At 54.3% G+C, this 24004-nt stretch overlaps 1 protein-coding gene across 3 annotated transcripts in view; it reads left to right on the forward strand.

The window, feature by feature from the left end:
• Sez6l (seizure related 6 homolog like) overlaps positions 1-21575 on the forward strand; it is a 173779-nt gene extending 152204 nt beyond the window's left edge. Inside the window, exons 13-17 of one of the 3 annotated variants that reach the window (XM_047562820.1) lie at positions 7966-8160; positions 9455-9487; positions 11447-11561; positions 12609-12711; positions 18582-21575. In XM_047562820.1, coding sequence (XP_047418776.1) covers positions 7966-8160; positions 9455-9487; positions 11447-11561; positions 12609-12711; positions 18582-18611 — 476 coding nt within the window. In that variant the 3' untranslated portion in view covers positions 18612-21575. The remainder of the gene's footprint in view (positions 1-7965; positions 8161-9454; positions 9488-11446; positions 11562-12608; positions 12712-18581) is intronic. The other 2 variants (XM_047562821.1, XM_047562822.1) reach the window with 2 other exon arrangements.
• The last annotated feature ends 2429 nt before the right edge of the window (positions 21576-24004 follow it).

The raw sequence follows: 24004 nt of genomic DNA on the forward strand, positions 1-24004 counted from the left end.
CGGTTCTGATATGGTTGAACAGGTTCCTCGAGAAAGCTCCGTTGGAGTCCTGACCCCCAGAACCAGCAGCTCTGACCTTTACCAAAATCAGGGGCTGCCAGGCGCAGGGGCACACGCCTGTCACCCCAGTGGCCGGGAGGCCGAGACAGGAGGATCTGGAGGTCAAAGCCAGCCTCAGCAACAGCGAGGCCCTAAGCAGCTCAGTGAGATCCTGTCTCTAAATAAAATACAAAGTAGGGCTGGGGAGGTGGCTCTGTGGCTGAGAAGCACTGAGTTCGATCGTAGGTACCAAAAAAAACCCAAAACAAAAAAAAAAACTGGGCCTTTCTTTGTAGGCCGCACTATATTAGGGCAGGTGCTAATCCAATGACTGGTGTCCTTTTAAGAAGAGAGAGCCAGGCCCTGTAGTGTGTACCTGTGGTCCCAGCAGCTGGGGAGGCTGAGGCAGGAGGATCGCATAAGCCCAGGATTAGGGTCAACCTGGGCAACCTAGTAAGGCCCTGTCCCAAAGAAAAAGGCAGGGGGAGGGGGAATCTGAATGCCCATGGAGACTCAGCACGGGGACGGCTTCACACGAGGACAGAGGCAGAGACGGGAGCACATGGCCTGCCAGCCTCTACCAGAAGCAGGGGAGGCCGGGAAGGACGCTCCCACAGGTTTCATGGGGAGCAGGTCCTGTTGCCTCCTTGATTTCGGCCTCCCAGCCCCCAGAGCTGCTAGCAGGTGCTGTTCTAAGCCACAGTTAGGACAGGGATGAAGTTCTTGTTCCTCCTGGAGACCACAAGAGTCACCAGCACCGCATTAGCCACCCAAGCGGCAGAGACCAGCGACGCACGGATCTCACTAACGAGACGCAGCCTCCAGAGGTCACGCGGGCTGCTTGGCGGCTCCTCAATCCCCAGGCAGCCAGCCTCCCCACCTCGGGGCCGCGGATCCACAGCGCCGAGTGAGACGGCTTCCCTGACACCCAGCTAATGAGCGCTGCAGCCAGGTGGGGTGTCAGGAGACTCGCGGGCCCCGGGGAGAAGAAGCCGCCTGGCATGGCGGCAGGTGAGGCTGACGGGAGATGACCGGGGGCACCAGCGAGGTTCTGATCCAGCAGCCTGGCGTCCACAGAGGAGGGAGTCCCAGGCCTGGTTCTGAAGGTTGTTAAGAGGCGGTTGTGAGACAACCACAGCTTTAAAATGTCCCATCGACTGAACAAAGGAAATAGCCCCCACTCGATGACCTTGGGCGTGCCAGGCCTTCCCCACGCGAGGACATTTAACTCTCCCAGAACTGCACACGCGGTGTGCGCGTGTCTGCTTAAAAGTAGGCATATGAGGCCCAGAGAGAGCGAGTGGCTTTCCTGAGGTCACACAGCAGGAAGGGGAGCATCCCAAAAGCATCCTCCCACCTCATCACTCTGCAGTCCAGCCCCTGGACAAAGCTTGAGTACCACCACAAGTTCGTGAAACAGAGAAACATCTCCGTACACAGTTGCTGCCCAGGGCCAGAGTTTGGTCCAGCTAGGTCTCTGGCTCCTAGTTCATTTACCCGAGGCCACTTCAAGAACAGATGAGTTAGTTGTGGATGGAGAAAGAATCTGGGATTTGCAGTTGGACATCCCCCCACAACTCTGCTGGGTGACTTTGGGCAAGTAACTTGCCCTCTCTGGGCCTCAGAGTCCTCGTCTGTGAAAGGAAGTCATACTGTCTACAGAGCAGGGTAGGTTAGTCTGCTTTCTGTTACTCTAGCTGATAGCTGAGTCAAGAGGAAAGGCTTATTTTGGCGCAGGGTCCTGGGTGTTCCTGTCCACGATGGATTGACCCCATCATTTTGGGCCTGTGGCAGCACATCCTGGCAGAAGCACCTGGCGGAGCAAACTGCTTACCGCGTCACAGGGAAGCAAAAGAGAAAGAGCGGAGGGGGCTGTGGGCCCACAAGCTCCACAGGGGCACGCCCCCTTGACCTAAAGGCCTCCCACTAGGCTCCGCCTCTTAAAGGTTCCACATCCCCAATAGCACCAAGCTGGGGACCAAGCCCTTGGGCTGCGGGGGACCCTTGAGATCCAGAGTGGGTGATGGAAGCAGCTCGTGTCCCCTGCCCACGGCCACGTGCCAACCCAGGCTCCCAGCCGCGCCCCTCTTGTGAGTGCAGACTGCAGGGCTGACAACAGAGCAGTCCTGCCTGTTACACCTCAGGTCCAAACGCCCTGACCACCTGCTGTGTCTGGTGCTGGCTGGGGTTTGGGTCCTGGGCACCCCGCAGCTCCCGTGCCCCACGGGACGTCCAGAGGCTGCGGAGGCGGGTCCCTGGGTGGCCCTGCAGCCTCTTCCTTCCTCTCTCTGCCTCCTGGCCGCCCCTTCCGGGACTCCACCTCAGCTCCGGTTCAGAGCAATGGGCTCGGCCGTCCCCAGCCCGAGACCACTGCAACCGTGAGCCCCTGGCAGGAATTTTGGTGACAGCAACACACAGCTGACAATCACAGCTGAGGAGCCACTTGAAGACGGATGCCCCCGTGCCTCTTGCCCTTAAGAAGGGTCGGTGACAGCTGTCCTCCCGCTGGACATCAACCTGCCCTCCCTCCTCCCGACTCCGAGCTGACCTGTCACCGTTTCTGCTTCTGAGCGCAGCACCCCTGGGAAACCCAGCTTGGCAGAGACAGGGCCTCATCGGAGGACCGGAGTCTGTCCCCGGGTGAACTTGTGAATGACCTCGAGCTCGCAGAGCCATTCACGAGGGTCTGATGGATGTTGCTGTGTTCCCTCGAAAGTTCTGAGACCCTCACGGTGCTCCTGTGAGCGCCTGGTGGCACCCTGGGGTGCCCCAGTGCAAAGTTTGGGAACCATGACGCCAGCCCCCGGGATCAGGGCAATGGCTAAGCAGCCACCATCCGCACTCCCGTGGAGCCCAAGGCTGCCGGGTTCCGGGGAGGAGAAACAGGTCTCTGAAGGAAACAGCAATCGCCTCCTCCAGGAAGTCCTCCTTGATCCCGCGACTGGAACGTGGTCCCCCAAGGAACCTAGAGTCACATCCCTCCCGGCTGAGAGCTCATGGCATCGGACACACACGTCACTCACTGGGACTCTAGACTCACCGTCCCAGGCTCAACGGATGACCGATCCATCACCGTTACTGCCGTTGCTGCTGTTAGCAATACAACCTGGTCTTTAGGACACCTCCCCACTGCTACTGCGTCCCCTCCTGGATGGGGACCCGGTAGGTGACTCCTGAGGTTCCCGCCCTGCAAACACCAGCCACGCCAGCCAAAGCCAGGAGGATCCTTCTCAAACTCTCACTGGTGCTGGGATCAAACTGGATCCGACCGACTCCAGAGGCCCAGAATCCTCAGCTGTGGTCGCGGCTCAGTCCCTGCTTCTCAGAGACTTTTCAGACCTGAGTCCCCAGGGCCTCGGCGGCCTCATCTGTAAAATGGGTGCACGGTGCAGTCAGGAACCGCAGCCTCCACCTCCCGCAGCGGCTCTACGCCCTGGGTGGGCTTCCTGAGCACATGAGGGTTTGTTTTTAAAGAACACCCTTCGGGATAATAAAGTTAGGATACCGTCCAGGGGTCCCGGGAAGAAGGGAGATTCTGGCGCTCAGCCCGGGGAGCACTGGGGGGCCTCACCCTCGCCTCCTCCTGAACCTTCTGCCACATCCTCCTCCACATCCAGGACGAGTCGGTCACCCTTTGTCACTCTGTCTCTTTGGCACAGGACGGGCTCCCGGGATTAATTCACACAATACGTCCATGAATGAATTTGTGTTAAATTGCGTTAAGGTAGAGCCACGTCTGTCTCAGTCATCACTCCGGGACAAGAATGGTGCCTGGCACACAGAAGGTGCTCAGTAAATATTTGCCGTGTTCATTAATCTTGGTTAACTCAGAAAACTCCAGGGAAAGGGACCTGGGAAATCTGCTGGGCGACCACTGCCACCTGCTGGTCACTCTCCTGCACTGCAGGCACTACAGGATTTTTTTTTTTTTCCCCCCCCTGGGGTCTCTGGGCAGCCGCCAACCTTGACAAGAGGAAGCATCCTCCAGCCCAGGGAGAGGGAGAGGAGAAGGAGCTCGCCCCTCTGCTTGTCCCTCAGCATAGCTGTCACCACGCTGGATCACAATGAGACCTCCTCTCTCTTCTCCACTGAGCTCTGGATAACAAATCTTCCTCTCCAACTTCCATTCTCCACCCAGCTCCCAGCACGGGTCTGGCACATAGTAGGTGCAGAGTTATAGTAGGACAAAGAAACCCAGAGAACCAATTCTTGACTTCAGAGGCTTATGAACTTGAAAGTGCCATGACTGGACTGTATTTCCTAGACAGCGTGGTGCATGCCATTGGCATTATATGTGTGCCCGGACACACAACTGAGCTCTGACTCTGGGCCACTCATGGACACTGGCTCCCAAGCACATTTACTCTAGAACCCTCCTTGAGTGGAGTTCATGTGAGATCATTCAAGAAACTGATTGGCGGTGGTGCCTGCTTGTCATCCCAGGGGCTCGGGAGGCTGAGGCAGGAGGATCACAAGTTCAAAGCCAGCCTCAGCTTAGATTGTTTACCCCTGGACCCTGAGCTCGGGAGGGCAGAGCTGGTGTCTGATCCCGCCCAGCCCCTCTGCTGGACCCACCCCGGGCACGCAGTCAATGTGTGCGAAATATATTCTGAATCGATGCATGAATTCCTGCCAGGGCACATCGACATTGTCATGCAACACACACCTCCAATGGCACAGGGTCCTGGAGAGTCCCCTTCACCAGCCATTTCCTGGAGACTGAGAGTGAGAAGAAAACAGCTCCTTGCTCTTGGTGGTGACTACCATTGGTGCAGAAAGAAAACTCCTTCAGTCGCAGGTCGGAAGCAGGGTCCCACCCATCCACCCACCCACTGGAGGAGAGAGAAGCCCAAATTCTTCATTAGTGGTGACAACGGCTGCTAAAAACCTCTTTTTCTGTTCATTAATCATTCAATGGAAAGATGATATGTGTAAGTGCCCACAGGGTCAGGCACGTGCTGTGTGAGACAATAGGGAGTGGTAGGGATTGCGGCTAAAAGGAAGCTACTCCTCAACTCCAGCCAATCATTGCCAGGAGACCATGCGTGCCCAGTATCACCTGATCTCCTGATGCTTCAGAAATCTGGATTATTACATGAAACATCCTGATTTGCAAGAGCTCAGTAACTATTTAATCCATATTGCATAAATTGAAAAGAGTCTGCATGTAGGTCACAGTCACAGAGAAGATTCCAGTCAGGACCTGAATTGTACTGTGTGCCTCCCGCCCACAAGTTCCAGGTCCAGGGGTTAAATCCCTTTACTCACCTCTACGCTCTTGCTCATACTCATGAGCTAGCATGTAATAGTTGCTCAATAAACACCTGTTGGCCGAGGAATGAATGCTTCCTATGAACCGGACGTTCTTCTGCGCCCTGGGATTCCTGACTTGAACGTGGGAAAGAGGCACAGAGGGGAGAGCCAAGATCGCCAGGTAAGACCCTGACAGAGGTCTGTGCGGATTACAGGACAGAGTTCCAAGGACACTGGAATTTGTGTCGTTGTGGACAGATCTGGATCCGCAGGGGATTCTTGAGATTCATCTTGCAAAATGAGACGCCTCAACAACACACAAGGGTGACCTTACGGTTTCCGTGGACGAGTCTGGAATAGCTGAACTAGGTCTTTGGGTTCGGAATCTCTCCCAGGACAGACCCTGGGGCTGGGATCTCATCCACAGGATGAGGAGGCTCCTCCTCACCTCCCAGGGCTATTTGCGGGATTCCCTTCCTTCCAAGCCGATGGTCAGAGGCCACCTGCGTGACCAGTTGCTTCACCAAGGACGGTCAAGAGAGGATCTTCTAGCCAGAGTGACCCTCTTGGGTGGCTGCGTCGTGCAGTGATGTCCCAGACCCTCCGACATGTTCTTCTGGTTAGACGCAGGTCCCAGGGGCTGCCCACCCTCAAAGAGAGTGACGTGGGGGACGGGAACCACGAAGGGCTGTCCCGGAGCGTCTCGGAGTCTCACCTGTGCTCAGGAGGACGGGGCACCCGGGAGGGGGCTCCCCGGCTGAGGCTCCGAGGGCTGGGGACGCAGCCACCAGGCAAAATTCAACGGGTCCAATGAGACTAGAGAAGGTCAGCGGGAGGTGGGAGAAGCAATGGGCTCGAGGGCCAACCTGGAGGGACCGTGTCCTCTCCTGAGCGTCAGGGTCACCTGGTGAGGTGCGCGGGTCCACCTGCTCCGGCCGCCCCGGGGATCTGCAGGGCCGAGTCTCCAGGAATCGACAGAGATCGCTCGGACGCCGCAGGATGCTTCCAGAACCCTCTCTCCTCGGGGTCACTGGTCAGCGGCCACCTGAAGCCACAGGTGGGAGGTCCTGCCATCTCGGCTGTCCGTGTCCCTGATGGTGGGCCTGATGTGCTTCTGGAAGACTCGGGTCTTCTTGAGTCCAGACGAGGTCCCGGGAAGCGGAGCGGCTGCTTTAGGACCGGAGGTGTGGCAGCCGGGACCAGGGGCTCGGAGGTGGAGGGGTGGGTCCCGGAAACACTCGAGAGTGGAACTGACGTGTGAGGGTCACGGCTACCCTGGGGACAGAGGCAGAACGCGGAACCCAAAGGTGCCGCCACAGCAGCAGCGTGCGCCTTAGCCGAGGACGCGCCCAAGGGCCACCCGCAGGGACACGCAGGATGTGGCCACCCACCTCCACAGCGGAGTACCGCTCAGCCTCGAAAAGGACCAAAGCTGTGACATGTGCTTCGGTGTGGTGACCCTGGGGACACGCTGCTCAGAGGAGGAAGCTGGTCCCCAGAAGGAGGCTGCAGTACACCACCTCGTACCCGAGGTCCCCGGCGGTCCAGGGAGGCGCCAGCCTGGGGGTGGGGTCGTGTCGTGCACAGAGGTGCAGGGTGACAGCTCCAGAGGTGGACTGTACATCACTGAGGACGTCCCCAAGGCCCCTGGACACTCTGTGTCCAGGATGGGGACTCTCGTGCCGTGGGGATCTGACCGCAGTGTAAACATGTCCTCAGTCCCAGGCACCGGTGGGTGTGCTGGCCGTCCATCCCACCTGGGGCCCGAGACGAAGCGCGTCCCCTGCCCGGCCTGGGGCGGGCAACACCTGCAGGCTCAGCTCTCGGGCCCCGGGACTGCGTGTGTCGCTGGAGAGATCCGCCCCAGGACCTGGCCGGAGCTCATGAGCCGAGGCCATTGTTGCACTGCTACTATATCCCAGGTGTCGAGCTTCCGGTGTGCCGTGACAAACGCGTCGCCAGCAAGGGAAGCACACACCGCATTGAATAATCAATACCATAATCAATAATCAATAATCAATACCATGATCAATAATCAATAATCAATACCATGATCCATACCATGATCAATAATCGATAATCAATACCATGATCAATAATCAATACCGTGATCAATGATCCATACCATAGATCTGTGACTCAGGAGGCATCAGAGAAGGCTTCCTAGAAGAGGAGAAATGAGAACTGAGTATTGAAAGACAAAACCTGAACATACCAGATGGGCGGGTCGGGTGTAAGATGAGAAGCAAGAATATTTCTTTATTACACACCACAGCCACCTGTCACGTACTGAACACCTGGCCCACCAAGAACATCCTAAGTAAGCATTTCACAGCGTATCAAATCCTCCAAACCCCTAGGAGATAGAGTTAGATAGATAGATTCCCAGTTGTGCTGATAAGGAAACTGAGGTTCAGAGAGGTCATGCCACTTGCTGGAGGTCACACAGCTAATAAGTGAAAGAACCAGACTTTAACCCAGATTCACAACCCCGTGCCCAGGTGTAGTTCGGGTCCAGAGGTGGAGAAAGACAAGCCTGAGGGAGAGGTAATAGTGGGATGCGAGGCAGACTAGCGAGGACCCACGGCAGGTGGAAGTTGGGTTCCGTGGGCTCGGAGAAGGCAGTCCCTGAGCTTCCGCCCCTCATCAGAGCCCTCTCGGCTTGCGTTGCAGCGGAGGAGTCCCTGGCCTGTGACAACCCAGGGCTGCCTGAAAACGGATACCAAATCCTGTATAAGCGACTCTACCTGCCGGGCGAGTCCCTCACCTTCATGTGCTACGAAGGCTTCGAGCTCATGGGCGAAGTGACCATCCGGTGCATCCTGGGACAGCCATCACACTGGAACGGGCCCCTGCCTGTTTGTAAAGGTAAGGAAATGGACACCGAGTCCTGGGGACGCTGAGCTCGCTCTGCAGGGGTGGGCGGCCGTACCTGGCTAGATCTAGGAGGCCACCTGTTTCCATCCATTTTCTGTTGCTATAACAAAACACCTGAGTCAGGGGAACTTTATGAAGAAGTCTAGTATTGAGCTTGTGGTTCCGATGCTAGGAAGTTCAGGAGCTTGGTACCACGTCAGCTCGGCATCTGGCTGGGGTCTCCATGCAGAGACCCCGTGCCACGGTGCTGGGGGGGGGGCACCCTCTTGGCCTCATCTGACCCCAAATACCACCAACAAATACAGGGATTCGCTCCCCACCACGTGATCTACCCCGAGCGCCTCCGATTCGACGCGGCTGCTTAGTTACCAGTTAGTTTTTCCTCTGGTCTTGTCACCATCCTGCGATGGGAACGCGGATGGACCCCAGCGCTGATCAGGGAGTCCCAGGATTTGGCAGGACACGCGTGTGGCCGAGCCGCAGCCTCCCGTCCTCTCACATTGCAGCCTTGAGCATTGACGCCCTTCACCTCTGGGGTTTTACACCCTTGGAAGAAGCACCCAAGGGTGTCAAATCTGGGGCTCGGCTACCATGACGACTCGGAGGCCAGAGCACAGGAAGCCGTCTCCCCTCCTCCTGCACTTCCAGGTGCTGTTGGAAAAACAATGTTGCTGAAAAGAGTTTTTCCCTGGAAGGCGAGGTCTAGTCAATAAACACGGGGTCAAAATGGAATGGGCTAGGTTGGCACACGTATTTCCAGCAGGAAAGTGGGGGCTGGGTTTCACATGAGAGTCTCCAGGCTCACTGTTTCTCCTGAAAACAGAGCAAAAGCCCTCACCCCAGCGGTAGGAGCAGAGGTAAGAGAAAGTCCAACCATCCAGGTGGAAATCACCGTGCCATCACTTAGATGCTGTGTGACGTCAGAGAAATCGCCGCACATCTCTGAAACTCTGCTCATGTGTAAGATGGTGGTGATAACAGTTATCTACCTCATGAGGTTGCTGTGAGGGTTAACTTAGGCACTGTGCACAATACCAGACACAGGATGAGGGCTCAGTGACCATTCATTATTACTAGTATCGCTCTAATGTTTTTATTCTGTCTCATCTTCCCGTGGGAATTTAGGAAGTGCCCCCTGCTTACGGCAGCCCAAGATAAATGAACACACACAGCGACTTCGGCAAAGCCCTGGGAGGGCTTGCCCATCTAATTTTTTTGGTTTCCTTTCATGCAATCAGAGCAAATCTGCTTTACCTTGACCGATGCCTCCCGATTTCTCTTTCAGTTAATCAAGACAGTTTTGAACATGCTTTAGAAGGTGAGTTCCATTCCATTATGGGAAAAAAAAAAAAAAAAAACCCTCAATCCATTGAGCTAATAGCAGATAACCAGGGCAGGTCTGTGAATATCTCTATCTCGGTTTTTATAAAAGTAAGAACTGAATTCTGCCTTCGTGCTGCCAAAGGCAAGTTCAAAACAGGAGCAGCCTGGGGCAGCCTGTCATCCCAGCGGCTGGGGAGGCTGAGGCAGGAGGATCGCGAGTTCAAGGCTAGCCTCAGCAACTTAGCAAGGTCCTAAGCAACTCACCAAGTAAAATATTTTAAAAAGGGCTGGGGATGCAGCTCAGTGCTCAAGTGCCCCTGGGTTTAATCCCTAGCACCAAAAAGAAAAAGAAAAGAGAGAAAAAACAAAAAACTGAAGGACCATATAAAGAAAAGCAAATCATCAGAATTGGAACTTCTCCTAAATATAACCTGAAGGGAATCGAAACCAGTTCTCTCCATGACAATAACAAGGCAAAAAAATTAAATACTGAGCAGCCCCAAGCCCTCAGCCCCTAGTGTGACCTGTCCAGCCTCCAGCTTCTGAGGCCAGCACCCTCCCGGCCTCCGCAGGGAGAGGGAGGTCTGATTGTTCTTTCCTTCCCTTTCTTCCCCAGCATCAGCCTCCCCTCTCCCTTCTCCTTCCATTAGAAATTCTCAAGTGAGCTTTATTAATGGGGAACAGATGTGGAAAATCATCTGGGTGTTGGATTCTGTTTATTTCTCTTTCCAGTGGCTCCCATTAAAACCCCCGGCCTCTCTTAAATTTGGCACAAACACTTCTCACTCTGGCGACGCTGGGAAGATACATGGGGTCTGTGGTCGCCTTTTAAGCCGTGGCTGCTGTCCCTGCTGGGGCTCTCAGACAGCGGGGAGTCCTGGGGCGCCCAGGGCTGCGCGGACCCCACGTCAGTAGCTGCTGTCCCCGCCACGGGCCACATGCTCACCCAGGCAGGCAGACACAGGGTTGAGCGGGTGTCAGTCACTCCACTGGAAGGCTTTGGCCTCCGCCCACCTTTTGGCAGCCAGTGAGCCATGAGCAGCCCACAGGCCCGGGACTCCCAGGGGCAGCGAGTACCCTGGTGACGGTGGGTGCTGGCGCATTCACTGTCGGTACCAGGATTGATTTTCTCAGACCCTGTCAAGTGGCACTTAATGGATTATAGATCGGAGCTCGGCTAAGCCGTTAGACGTGACCAGAAGGGCAGAGAAGCCCTGCGGGCCGCGTCTCTCCAAACCAGCTAGGGCCCCGCTTCGGCCCCTGAAATAGCTCCCCTGTCCTTCCATTGCCACCGACATCAGGAGGCCCCCAGGTGAGGCCCAGAGGTGGCCCAGGAGCGAGCCCTGGGGTCCTCACGCTGGGGTGTCCCAGGTAGCTGCCCAGCGCCTCAGACCTACTCTGGACTGAAATCTGACTCAGTGGCCTGGACGGGACCCCAGCTGGTGACGAGTTCCCGCGTTCAGAAACTCCTGCCCAGTGGCCTCGCCGGAGCCCGGGCACCGCGCGCCCCGAGGCTGGTGCTCTGGAGCTGAGAACCGTTTTTTCCCACCCTGGGTTGAGCCGGGGCCTTATCCCCAGTCCACCCCTGTCCTCCCAGGGAATGTCCAGGGGACCCGCCTCCCTTGTCATGGCCTTTGGGATCTTCCCGCCTCTTGGGTTTCAATCAGATTTCCCCCCAACTGGATTCCAGCCCGACTCTACCTTTACGCCTGCGCCCAGCCCACAAAATAGGAATGACCAGGAGCGGAGCCATCGTTCCTGGTGGCCCTTCTGGGCGATGCCACCGCAGAGCGAGTCTGGGCTCCGTGGCCCCTGGTGTCTGCCTGGGCTCCTCAGAGGCCAGGGCTCCGGGCCGCCAGCCTCTCGGGGGGCGCAGCGCTGGGAGGGGGCCTCGCCTGAGAGCCAGGCCTGGGGGTGGGCGGGTGGGGCGGGGCTCAGTGGCTTCTGTGTTCAGTAGCAGAAGCGGCAGCAGAGTCGTCGCTGGAAGGCGGGAACGTGGCTCTGGCCATCTTCATCCCGGTCCTCCTCATCTCTCTGCTGCTGGGAGGAGCCTACATCTACATCACCAGGTGGGGCGGGGCGCGGGGGCGGGGCGGGGCGGGGCGGGAGGGGCGGGGCAGGGGCGGGGCGCGGAGGGCGGAGCGCGGGGCGGGGCGGGGCAGGAGGGGCGGGGCATGGAGGGCGGGGCGGGACGGGGGGCGGGGCGGGGGCGGGGCAGGAGGGGCGGGGAGGGAGGGGCGGAGCACGGCGGGCCAGGAGGGAGGGGCGGCGCTCAGCATCCCCACCTGCAGCCTGAGGGCCGAGATGGGGGGACCCTGTGGCACAAATAGCCCTCTCAGGCCCCTACCAAGCCTCTGCGGTGGGAGGGCCAAGCAGAGGAGGTAGACACCCACCCTGATCCCCAGGGAACTTATGGTTTTACGGAGACAAGTACCGTGCGCACTGCTGCGCACTGACTCTCCCATTCCATCGGATGGGGACCATCGTTGTCCCTGGTGCTGGCAGCCGCTGAGCCTGCATTTGGTGGAGGGGGAAGATATTAACCCAAGTCTGGGACCATCACCGATGCCTCCAGAGTCACGGCAGTGGCGTGCCTGCTCCAGGCCAGGCAGCCTTCTGGGCTGAACAGAACCGGAGTGTGACCTTTGTGGGATCAGGGTCCGTGGGGGAAGGCAGACAGCAGGCAAGGTGTATCACAAAACATGCTGTGCGTTGGGACCGGACAGGAGCTGGGAAGGGAGAAAAGGGCTCTGGGATAGAGATGATTTTTAAAGAGTAGGCAGAGGAGGCCCCACTGAGAGAGAACTTGAACAAGAACTTGAGAGTGATAATGAGCAAGCCATGCCGCTGTGTGGGAGAGGAGGGTGCAGTCAAAGAAACAGCATGTGCAAAGGCCCTGGGGCAGGCCCGCAGCTAATGTGCATTGTCCCTGCCCACATGGAGCTCAGTGTCTGTGGTGGGGGCGGGATAGAGTCAGCAGACAAAGAAATGACAACTAAGGCAGATCCCACACATGTCCCTGGTCACTCACTGAGAGGCCCCAGCTGTTCTCTGTTACTGCGCTGGGCCTCCACAGGGCAGAAGTAACTCCATCTGCCTCCTCCTCTCTCCTGCAGGTGCCGCTATTACTCCAGCCTCCGCCTGCCCCTCATGTACTCCCACCCCTACAGTCAGATCACCGTGGAGACCGAGTTTGACAACCCCATCTACGAGACGGGGGTGAGTTGGTCTCCCTTCCCACCCAAGCTCCTGAGCCTCATCCCCACCAAGTCCCCCTGCCGACTGACAGCCGGGACCACCCAGCTCTGTTTGCAAGTGATCAGAGTCAGAGAGGAGCCTGAGGGAGACAGGCATGGGAAGGAAGGGCTGCCCCCCAGGCCACAGGGAGAGACAGGCGGACCAGGGCAAGTCGCTGCTGTGTCCACCCGAGCCCCACTCCCTAGCGAACCGCCCAGGGGGGCCTCACACAGGCCTTGCTGGGCATTGGGGACCACCCTGGACCAAGTCTAGCGGGGCCCCTCTGAACGACAGGGACATGTTCTAAGAGCTGCTCGGTGAGGCGATTCGTCCCTGTGGGAGGCTCCCGGGCGACCTGGCATGCAGCAGGCGCTCACGGGTGCTGGGAGATGACCAGCCGTGTGACAAGTGAACCTGAAGAGTGTGGTCTGCAAGGCACCCCGGCCTCTGCAGTGTGCTCACCCCACCCGCGATGCTGGAGTCCGCCGCTCATTTCAGCTTCTGGATCAAGAGAGGCAGGAGCCGGGGCGCGGTGGCGCACGCCTGTCATCCCAGCGACGCGGGAGGCTGAGACAGGAGGATCGCGAGTTCTCAGCCACCCTCAGCAACTTAGGGAGGCCCTAAGCAACTCAGTGAGACCCTGTCTCCAAATGCAAAATAAAAAGGGCCGGGGAGGTGGCTCCGTGGTCGAGCGCCCCTGGGTTCAATGCCTGGGACCAGGAAAGACAGGAGAGAGAAGCGTCCGCTCGGGAAGAGACGGGCCGGCGGCAGAGCGCGGCAGGGGGCTCCAGTCACTCTGGACCTAGTCCGACGCCCTCTGTGATAACAGTTTAGTAAACCAGCAACAGCCACACGTCACTCATCAAGCTGGGAGGGGTGTGCGTCCCCGGTGTGAGTGGCAGGCAGCGGTCTGTTCGTGTCGGCGTCACCACGATGTGTGATCCGCCGAGTTCCCGTGGCCACAGCGCCACCCAGCAACAGGATCCCTCCGCTCGTGGCCGTGGACTCGGTCCCACTGCCAGAGAGCCACCGATCCTGCGAAGGAGGCGGGTATGGATGCTGTCGGGAGCTCGCAGACGCAGGTCTCCGCGGGCCCTGGCCGCGCCCTGGGACAGCCGGCTCGGATCTCTGAGCAGCCAGGGGGTCGAGGTCCTCAGACAGGAAGGAACGACGTGGCGGAGGGTGCCGGCCAGGACGCCCCTCCAGGGTCCAGCTCGCCCCCCACCCTAGTTCTAGTGCTCCCCGGCCTCCCCTTGAGTCCCAAGCCATCCCACATGCCCAGGAATGTCCCCACCGTTCGTTATCATTTTTAAGAACCTTGGAAAACCTTGGAGAGCACACGATGGGAACCCTAGGAGCAGGGCGGGAAGACGGCTTTGCGAAAGTGATGGCAAAGCTGATGTGGTGGAACTTAGACGGTGAAGACAGAGGATGCCAAGTGAACCGGGGAGCATATGCCAAGGTCCTGAGGTCCACGGGAGGAACTGATAGGCTGGGGATGACTCTGCAAGACCGCAGCCCTTCAGATTCATTTGGGACGATGTGGGATCACATCTCCCTTGTGGCCGAGGGCCTCCGTTTCTTGCGGACCGTCATCTAAAGGTCACCTCCCATGTCGGCCTCTCCACAGAGCCGCTCACCACAAGGCCTCCTAACAAGACAGAAGTCACAGTCCTGCCCAGTGTCAAGGCAGAGGTGGCATCCTGCAGGCTTTGTGTTCTGCTGGCTAGAATCACACCCCCCCCCAGAGAAGGGGGCCACACCAGAGCATGAACACCAGGGAGGGGGGACAGTGGGGGCCCCCTACTTCCCGTCTGCCCCAAGCGTAGCTCTGACTGCTTACTAGTGGGGACCAGCAGGAACCAGAGACTTCCACCCAAACTGGTGACAATGGCCACTTCCAAGCTGAGCCTGTGACCTCTCCCTGCTCCACGCCGGGGAGCCTGGGATTCATTCTGCAAGCTCCAGGAATATTAGGATTGAATTGGTGGCGACGCTCGGGCTGCAGCCACCTCAGATGGCGCCCCCAGGAAGGGGACAGAGGCTGCTCTGTACCCGCTGCAGCTTCCTCCAGATCCCAGAGAAGGGTCAGGCCAGTGGGAGGGGCAGTTGAGTTACGTATTGTTTTTAGGTCCTGACGATTTTTTCATTGGTTCTTTTACGCTGTACATGACAGCAGAGCGCATTCTGACACGTCACACGTACCTGGAGTGTGGCTTCCCCTTCTCGTGGTTGGACGTGTGTAGAGTTCCACTGGTCGCATATTCAGCATGAGCAGAGGAGAGTGATGCCAGTTCATCCCACTGTCTTTCTCATTCCCATCCCCCTCCCTTCCCTTTGTTCCCCATTTTCTGATCCAATGAACTTCTCTTCTTCCCTCCCCCGCCCCTTATTGTGTATCAGGATTCACATTTCAGAGAGAACATTCGGCCTTTGGCGTTTGGGGTTTGGCTTATTTCACTCAGCATGATAGTCTCCAGGTCCATCCATTTACCCACAAATGCCATCATTTCATTCTTCTTTATGGCTGAGTAATATTCCATTGTGTATATCTACCACATTTCTTTATCCGTTCATCTCTTTTTTTTTTGTAATATGCTGGGTTTTTTTATTGTAAACAAATGGGATACATGTTGTTTCTCTGTTTGCACATAGAGTAAAGGCATACCATTTGTGTAATCATAAATTTACATAGGGTAATGTTGGCTGATTCATTCTGTTATTTTTGCCCTTCCCCCACCCCTCCCACCCCTCTTTTCCCTCTATACAGTCCTTCCTTCCCCCATTTTTGCCCCCCCTCCCTAACTCTAACTCTAACCCTAAAACTAACCCCTCCCATACCCCATTACGTATCATCATCCACTTATCAGCGAGATCATTCTTCCTTTGGTTTTTTGAGATTGGCTTATCTCACTTAGCATGATATTCTCCAATTTCATCCATTTGCCTGCAAATGCCATAATTTTATCATTCTTTATGGCTGAGTAATATTCCATTGTATATATATGCCACAGTTTCTTTATCAATTCATCAACTCAAGGGCATCTAGGTTGGTTCCACAATCTGGCTATGGTGAATTGAGCAGCAGTGAACATTGATGTAGCTGTATCTCTGTAGTATGCTGATTTTAAGTCCTTTGGGTATAGGCCAAGGAGTGGCATAGCTGGGTCAAATGGTAGTTCCATTCCAAGTTTTCTAAGGAATCTCCATACTGCTTTCCAGAGTGGCTGCACTAATTTGCAACCCCACCAGCAATGAGTGTACCTTTTTCCCCACATCCTCGCCAACACCTGTTGTTGCTTGTATTCTTGATAATCGCCATTCTAATTGGGGTGAGATGGAATCTTAGGGTGGTTTTGATTTGCATTTCTCTTATTACTAGAGATGTTGAACATTTTTCCATATGTTTGTTGATTGCTTGTAGATCTTCTTCTGTGAAGTGTCTGTTCATTTCCTTAGACCATTTGTCGATTGGGTTATTTGCATTCTTGGTGTAGAGTTTTTTGAGTTCTTTATAGATTCTGGAGATTAGTGCTCTATCTGAAGTATGATTGGCAAAGATTTTCTCCCACTCTGTAGGCTCTTTCTTCGCATTGCTGATAGTTTCCTTTGCTGAGAGAAAGCTTTTTAGTTTGAATCTATCCCAGTTATTAATTCTTGCTTTTATTTCTTGCGCTATGGGAGTCCTGTTGAGGAAGTCTGGTCCTAAGCCGACATGTTGAAGCTCTGGACCTACTTTTTCTTCTATAAGATGCAGGGTCTCTGGTCTGATTCCGAGGTCCTTAATCCATTTTGAGTTTAGTTTCGTGCACGGTGAGAGATATGGGTTTACTTTCATTCTGTTGCATATGGATTTCCAATTTTCCCAGCACCATTTGTTGAAGAGGCTATCTTTTCTCCATTGCATATTTTTGGCACCTTTGTCTAGTATGAGAAAATTATATTTATTTGTGTTTGTGTCCGTGTCCTCTATTCTGTACCATTGATCCACCTTTCTATTTTGGTACCAATACCATGCCATTTTTGTTACTATTGCTTTGTAGTATAGTTGAAGTTCTGGTATTGCTATACCCCCTGCTTCATTTTTCCTGCGAAGGATAGCTTTAGCTATTCTGGGTTTATTATTCCAGATGAATTTCATGATTGCTTGTTCTATTTCTGTAAGGTATGTCGTTGGGATTTTAATTGGAATTGCATTGAATCTGTATAGCACTTTTGGTAGTATGGCCATTTTGACAGTATTAATTCTGCCTATCCAGGAACATGGGAGATCTTTCCATCTTCTGAAGTTTTCTTTAATTTCTTTCTTTAGTGTTCTGTAGTTCTCATTGTAGAGGTCTTTCACCTCTTTTGTGAGATTGATTCCCAAGTATTTTATTTTTTTTCAAGGCTATTGTGAATGGGGTAGTTTTCCTAACTTCTCTTTCTGAAGATTCATCACTTATGTATAAAAATGCATTAGATTTATGAGCATTGATCTTATATCCCGCTACTTTACTAAATTCACTTATGAGTTCTAAGAGTTTTCTGGTGGAATTTCCTGGTTCCTCTAAGTATATAATCATATCATCAGCAAATAGGGATAGTTTGAGTTCTTCTTTTCCTATTCATATCCCTTTAATTTCTTTGGTCTGTCTAATTGCTCTGGCTAGAGTTTCAAGGACGATATTGAATAGGAGTGGTGAAAGAGGGTATCCCTGCCTTGTTCCAGATTTTAGGGGGAATGCTTTCAGTTTTTCACCATTTAGAATGATATTAGCCATGGGCTTAGCATAGATGGCCTTTCCATTCATCTCTTGAAGGGCATCTTGTTTGGTTCCATAGTTTAGTGATTGTGAGTTGAGCTGGTATAAACATTGATGTGACTGTGTCACTGTAGTATGCTGATTTTAAGTCCTTTGGGTATAATTTGAGGAGTGGGATAGCTGGGTCAAATAGTGGTTCCATTCCAAGTTTTCTGAGGAATCTCCACACTGCTTTCCAGAGTGGCTGCACCAATCTGCAGTTGCACCAGCAATGTATGAGTGTACCTTTTCCCCACATCCTCACCAACACTTAGTGTTGTATGTATTCTTGATAATGGCCATTCTGACTGAGTGAGATGAAATCTCAGTGTAGTTTTAATTTGCATTTCTCTATTGCTACAGATCTTGAAGATCTTGTATATATTTTCATATATTTGTTGGCTGATCATATTCCTTCTGTGAAGTGCCTCTTCCATTCCTTTATGTTTTCATGGCGTTAAGTTTTTCGAGTCTTTATAGATCCTGGAGATTAGTGCTCCGTCTGAGGTGGCAAAGATTTTCTCCGAATCTGTAGGCCCCGTCTTCATGTTCTTGATGGCTCTCTTTGCTGTGAAGACGCTTTCTAGATTGAACTATCCTGGAAGTGGCATTTTGGAGACTAGACGTCATTCGTAGGGATGATCAGGGTGTATCAGTTCCCTGTAGAGCTGTCATGGTACTCAAGGGAAAACAATCCCAAACTCAGTAGCTCAAAGCCACAAACATTCATTTGCTCAGATGCCCTGGAGGCAGGGTTTGGGGTGGCTGGTAATCCTAGGATTGGCTGGTTGTTATCCGGGCGGCTCGATCCACTGCCCATGTCCTTTATCAGCCTGTGGGGTCATGGGGCATGCCCTACCCTTGGTAAAGGCAGGAGGGCAGACGCCAGCAGAAGCCCACAGCACACTCCACGTACCCGCTGCGCGCCGTTTGCAGGTAACCCATTGCAAGAAGCAAGTCGGGGTCCCAAGGCCAAGGGCGGGGGCTCAGGAGTTCCGAGGAAGCGGAACCACCGAGGTCTCACCTCCCACCCAGGGCTTCCCACACCTGCGCTTCTGTCTCTTGCAGGAAACCAGAGAGTACGAGGTTTCCATCTGAAGCGGCTGCGCTGGAGAGGGAGCTACAGACAGGAACTCAGTCACACCCCCCTGGAGACGCCCGTCCAGAGCTGGCCGCCCGCCGTCTTTTCTTTAGACTCTTCATCGGAGACTTACTGTTTTCTTCACTGTATTTATTATATTTAAAATTGAAATAGGTGTGGCTCCAGGCACTGTAGCTGCAGCCAAATTCAAGTGGCACTGCAATTCTGAAGGCAGATGGAAGGTCTGCAGAACAGTCAACGGCCGCCGAGAAGGGACAGGCGACGAGCTCCAGTCCCCCGCCCCTCCCCCCCGTGAGCAACGCCCTGCTAAGCAGCATTGAACTGCATGCATCTTGGACATCCACGCCCATGGTGTTTGGGGTGCCGAGCCAAGTCCCAAGATCAGTGTTCAAAGGGTGTTTCTCGTTGGGTTAACTGGGGTTGGACTTCAGCCCTGCTGGGTTTGCCCCTCTTTGCTGATCTTACCAGCTTCTAAAAGGTCTCACCCTCATCTCCTCCCTCCCAGGCGCCTTTGAAGGCATACAAGATGCCTCCTCTCGTGCCACCCTGGCCTTACTGGGCGCTGGCAAAATAAGAAAATGTTTTCTCTCTCAAAAGGTGATAAATGACGGAGGAAAATTTTCAGAGAAGACGCGAGATTTGAGAATCCCAATGAAAAACTGGGCGAGGGGACCCACCGAGCGAGGGAATTGAGCTAATAAGATGTTATTTTCTCTGACACTCCTTCAGTGATAAAGGAGCAGGTCCTTGACCCGACAGGTGCCAGCGTCCATCACCTTGTTTGGCAGGGCAAGTCTCGGGCTGTGACAATAAATCCACGGGCACAGCAGGACGCGGCTCCGCGTGGGAGCGTTGGCAGGGTTCTCGCTGGGAGGGAGGAGGTGGCCTGCCCAGAACCCCAGGGGTGAGCTGCTCTTATTCCAGGGTTCTGCAACGTCTTCGCCTTTGAAATGGGAGAGAGGCCAAAGCTTCGCTTCTCCCAAGGGCTTACCTTCAGGACAAGCTCGCTCTCAAGTATGGAGGAGGAGGAGGAAGACCTTGGAAGGAAGATGCTAGAAGCTATGTGGGTGCAGGAATTGGAGCAGGGATTAAATGCACAGCGAGACAGCTGGTGGGAAGGATGATTTCCGCTGGAGTCCATGAGGACAGAAGGAGGAATTCCAGGTCACAGAGGGGTTGTGGCACTGTAACCCCCCCAGGAGGCTATAACTCCCATCCAGCAGAATCAGCAGGCATGCGACTATTTAGAAAGCTCTTTCCTAAAAGGAGTATCAAGAAAAGGCAGGGGGCAAGGCAGGGGGCTCCTGTGGTGATCACGTGGCTCAGACAGACAGGCACGCGGGCTCGGTGGCTTCTGGAACCCCCTTTGACACCCTTCCATGCTCTCTTAAATCTACTGGTTTTCAAACAAGAAAAAAATCCTTCCTGGCTGCTGGGCCTCACGGAGAACGGCTGGGAGTCCATCTTTTGGAGACATCGGGAGGGAGATGGGGAGCTGGGTTTGAGCAGGCAGATTCTCTCCCCGGGCAGGAGCTGGGACCTTCATCCCGGGGAGCAGGGAGGGGGTTCTGAGGCTGCAAGATTTTCCTTCTGCCAGAAGAGAATCCTGCCTATCTGCTCCCGGGGGGAAATGTCCCGCAAGACATCACAAAGGACCATCTTCCCAAGCCCAAAGCCCACCCGGGTTTATGAAAGAACCAGAGGAAACCATCGAGGTTGCTAGTGAGCAAGGTCACCTTCGATCCTTGCTGTTCTTGTGATCTGATGCGTCTTCTAACCTGGACCCCTAGACTCCCTGCAATGGACGGACTCCAGATGCTGTTTGATTTCAGAACGTACCACACCCAGCTAAGCATTCGCCTTTGTAAAGATCTGCGACCTAGAAGTCTTTATTTCTGCTCCAGAGGATGGTGTAGAGAAGATGTTGCTTTTTCTTTCCCCCCAAGAGGACAGTGTCTTAGCTCTGTGTTCGTCCAGCACCTCCACCAGGTCTTAAGTTCACTTTAGCCCAGAGGTGGTCGTGAGAGCTCAGCATTGCTCCACCAGAAACACGAGTGGGTGTCTTCTTTTCTCTTTGAAATATCCGAATGTGTACCCGTCCTGCGTGAAGGTAAAACATCATTCGTGTGCCAAACGTCGTCCGAGACGACTCATTCACCGTTGTTCGCCTGTGTCTGTTTTTATAAGATCAAAATTAAAAGCCCATTGGGATTCGATATTTTTGAACCGGATGCACTCTTGGAAACTCGAGGACGGACTGAGGCTTCCCACGAGCCACTCAGTTTTCAAACAGTGGGACCACACGTTTACAGAGATCGCCAGCTTCTGCAGATGCATGTTGTGGCATCAATGACATGCTGATCCCTACAGGCCGTCCCTGTCTCTGGCCACGGACACCCTGTGCTTTCAAAATGCACACACTCAACCCTCTGCAGCCTAGAGCTCAGAACTTTCCTTTTTTTTTTTTATTTTTTACTTTGGGTAGGATTATTTAACCGGTGTAAGAATTCTGGCGCCGTCTTTCCTTGATACCATCATCTGATTTAACCAGGATCTTTCGAAGCCAGCTCCCTGGAGAACTTTCAGAACTTCAGGCTGATTGCTTTCAAAGCCACGCAGCAGCCCAGAAGGAAGAAAAGTGGCCACGTCAAGAGGACGGTGATGAAAAGGGGGGACTTTGTAGGGGGGGGGGGAGTGGGTAGCTTCAGGCTGAGACAGGAGCCTTGGGCACAAAGGGCCTTTCCGTGGGGCAGGGTCAAAGGGCATGACCTTCCTATGTCCTTGGGGAGGCACAGTGTGCGTGATTTGAGGTCCGATGTTGTGCGTTGTTTCAGACCCTGGGAGATTTTCATTTTCATTTTATCATCGAACAGAATAAAAATCAAAACCAACTTTGTAAGCTAGAATAATGAAATGAAGTCATTTTCCACTTTGTATATATTGATGCTAATAAAACCAGTGAAAAAGAAGCTCTGTGGGGTTTGGTGCCAAGGTTCCCGGAGGGCATGAGAGGGCACATTTCCAGTCTCTGGGGGTGGAAGTGATGGACACCTGTTGGGGTTTCCAATGCCAGGACAGACTGCCCCACTCTGGAGTGGTCCTGGGGACATTGAAGGGACGTCTGGAGTAAGATAGTTCTGGGGGGACTCCCGGCATCAGACACAGCCCCTCGCCCCCGTCCCCACCCCCAGTCTCAGGCCGCCATAACTAAAGATCCGGGGTCGCTTCAACAATGGATCTGTTTCCCAAGGTTCTAGAAGCTTAGGAGTCCAAAATCAGCTTGTCAGCCAACTCAGTTCCTGGTGAGGGCTCTTCCTCTGGATCGTAGATGGTCTTCTTGCAAAGTCTCCACTCAGCAGAAGGGAAATGGAGAGAGAGAATAAATACACTTTTTTTTTTTTCTGGTAGAGAGAGAATAAATATCACTTATTTTTTTCCTGGTATCAGGATTGAACTCAGGGCACTTGACCCCTGAGCCACCTCCCCAGTCCTATTTTGTGTTTTATTTAGAGACAGGGTCTCACTGGGTGGCTTAGGGCCTCGCTGTTGCTGAGGCTGGCTTTGGACTCAGGATCCTCCTGCCTCGGCCTCCAGAGCCGCTGGGATGATAGCATTGGCCACCACGCCAGGCCATCTCCTCTTCTTGAAAGGCCACAGACATATCAGATTAGGGTGCCACCTTTATGAGCTTCTTGAATCTTCGTTACCTACCAAGGCCCTTATGGATAAATACTGTCCCAGTGGTGGCCAGGCTGTCAACAGATTTGGAAGAGACACAATTCTGTCCCTGGCATTCTGTCCCTGGTCCCACCAAAAATCCATGCCATTCTCGAATGCAAAACACATTTGCTGCACCCCCTAGGAGACCCCAGGGCCCTAACTCATGCCACATCCACTCGCAAGCCTAATGCCCCAAGTCTCACCCAAACATCGCTGAAGTCAGCAACCGGTAAAACCACAGGTACGATTCTTCCCCAGGCAAACTCTCTCCCCGTCTGCGGACCTGTGACCCCTGGTGACTGACGCGCTTCCAAAGCACAGCGGTGCACCAGGCAGAGGACGGGCATTTCCACCCCAAAGGGGGAACCGGAAAGACCAAGGGCACGAGGGGCTCAGGCGGGTTCCACACTCGGCCCTCGGGGTGCCCGGCGGGGGGGGGGGGGGGGGGGGGGGGCGTGTCAGCACCACATCCGGGGCCTTCCGCCTCCCTGGGCAGCCTCAGCCCGGCTGAGCGGCAGGCTCATCCCCACCCTGGAAGAAGAGGCGGAATCGCCTTGGCCTGCGGCGGGAGCAGCTGGGAGCCTCCTGGTCCCCTTTGAGCTCCTCCTTCCTTCTTAAAGAACAGCGCACCTTCACAACTGGAAAGTTCCACGGCCTGGGGAGGCCGGGAGGTCTGGACAGCCGTTCTCCCCTTGTCCTGTTTAGAGATGCTCTGATCACATGGCTACTCCTGGGTCTGCTCAGTTGGCCCCCAAAGTCCTTGACTGGCACCCGAGACCTCGCATCACGTGGTCGCCAGCCACGCTCCCTGCTCACATGACAGAGGCAGATCTACGGTGCCAAATAAATGCACGTTTCCGTGCAACTTTCTTGCACAATAACACATTGCTCTTCATTTCTCAGAGGTTGTTCTCTAAGTCCACAAAAAAAAAAAAAGCATGGATAAATAAAGCAAGGTTTCCAGGACAGTCATGAGCTGGTGGCTTTGGGGCCACTGTTCTTGATCCCAGAATCTTCTTTTTTAATATTTTTTAGATGTGGATGGACCTTTATTTTATTCATTTATTTACATGGGGTGCGGAGAATCGAACCCAGGGCCTCACACAAGCCAGGCGAGCGCTCTACCACTGAGCCCAGCCCCAGCCCCTGGAGTCTTTGCCTACCATAAAGTGTTCCCTGCGCAGGACAGAGGATTTAGAGGCAGGCGTCCAAAGGCGTCCCTTTGGGGCATTTCTGGAAATTAGAATGAAGAGTGAAACGGGGGTGTCTCTTCAGCTTTCACAGGGTCCTAGACCGGCCCCATTGGACAAGAGAGTTCCCCACCTGGTGCCCGGAAGAAGGAAAAAAATATGTGTGTGTTTGTGTGTGTGTGTGTGTTGATGGGGGAAAGTAGAACCCCAAACAGACCATCTGACCAAACGGTGGCAGCAAAATTGCTGATCCTGAATAGAAGGCCGGGGCTGGCAAAGCAAGGAAGACGGTTCCATCTCTGCACATTTCTCTCTGACCCGAAATGTCACAAGATACTGAGCAACCACGAGGAAAAGAGTGGAGAAACTGTTAGGTTTCGCAGCTGAATTGGTCATGAAGTAGAGAGCAGAAAGGACACGAAATTCTCGCCCCGAAGCTAGGTAGTGTCCCCACGAGGCTGTCCTTGGACAGTTGCCTC

The sequence above is a fragment of the Sciurus carolinensis genome, chromosome 8 (assembly GCF_902686445.1).
Source record: "Sciurus carolinensis chromosome 8, mSciCar1.2, whole genome shotgun sequence".
In the NCBI taxonomy this organism is placed as follows: Eukaryota; Metazoa; Chordata; class Mammalia; order Rodentia; family Sciuridae; genus Sciurus; species Sciurus carolinensis.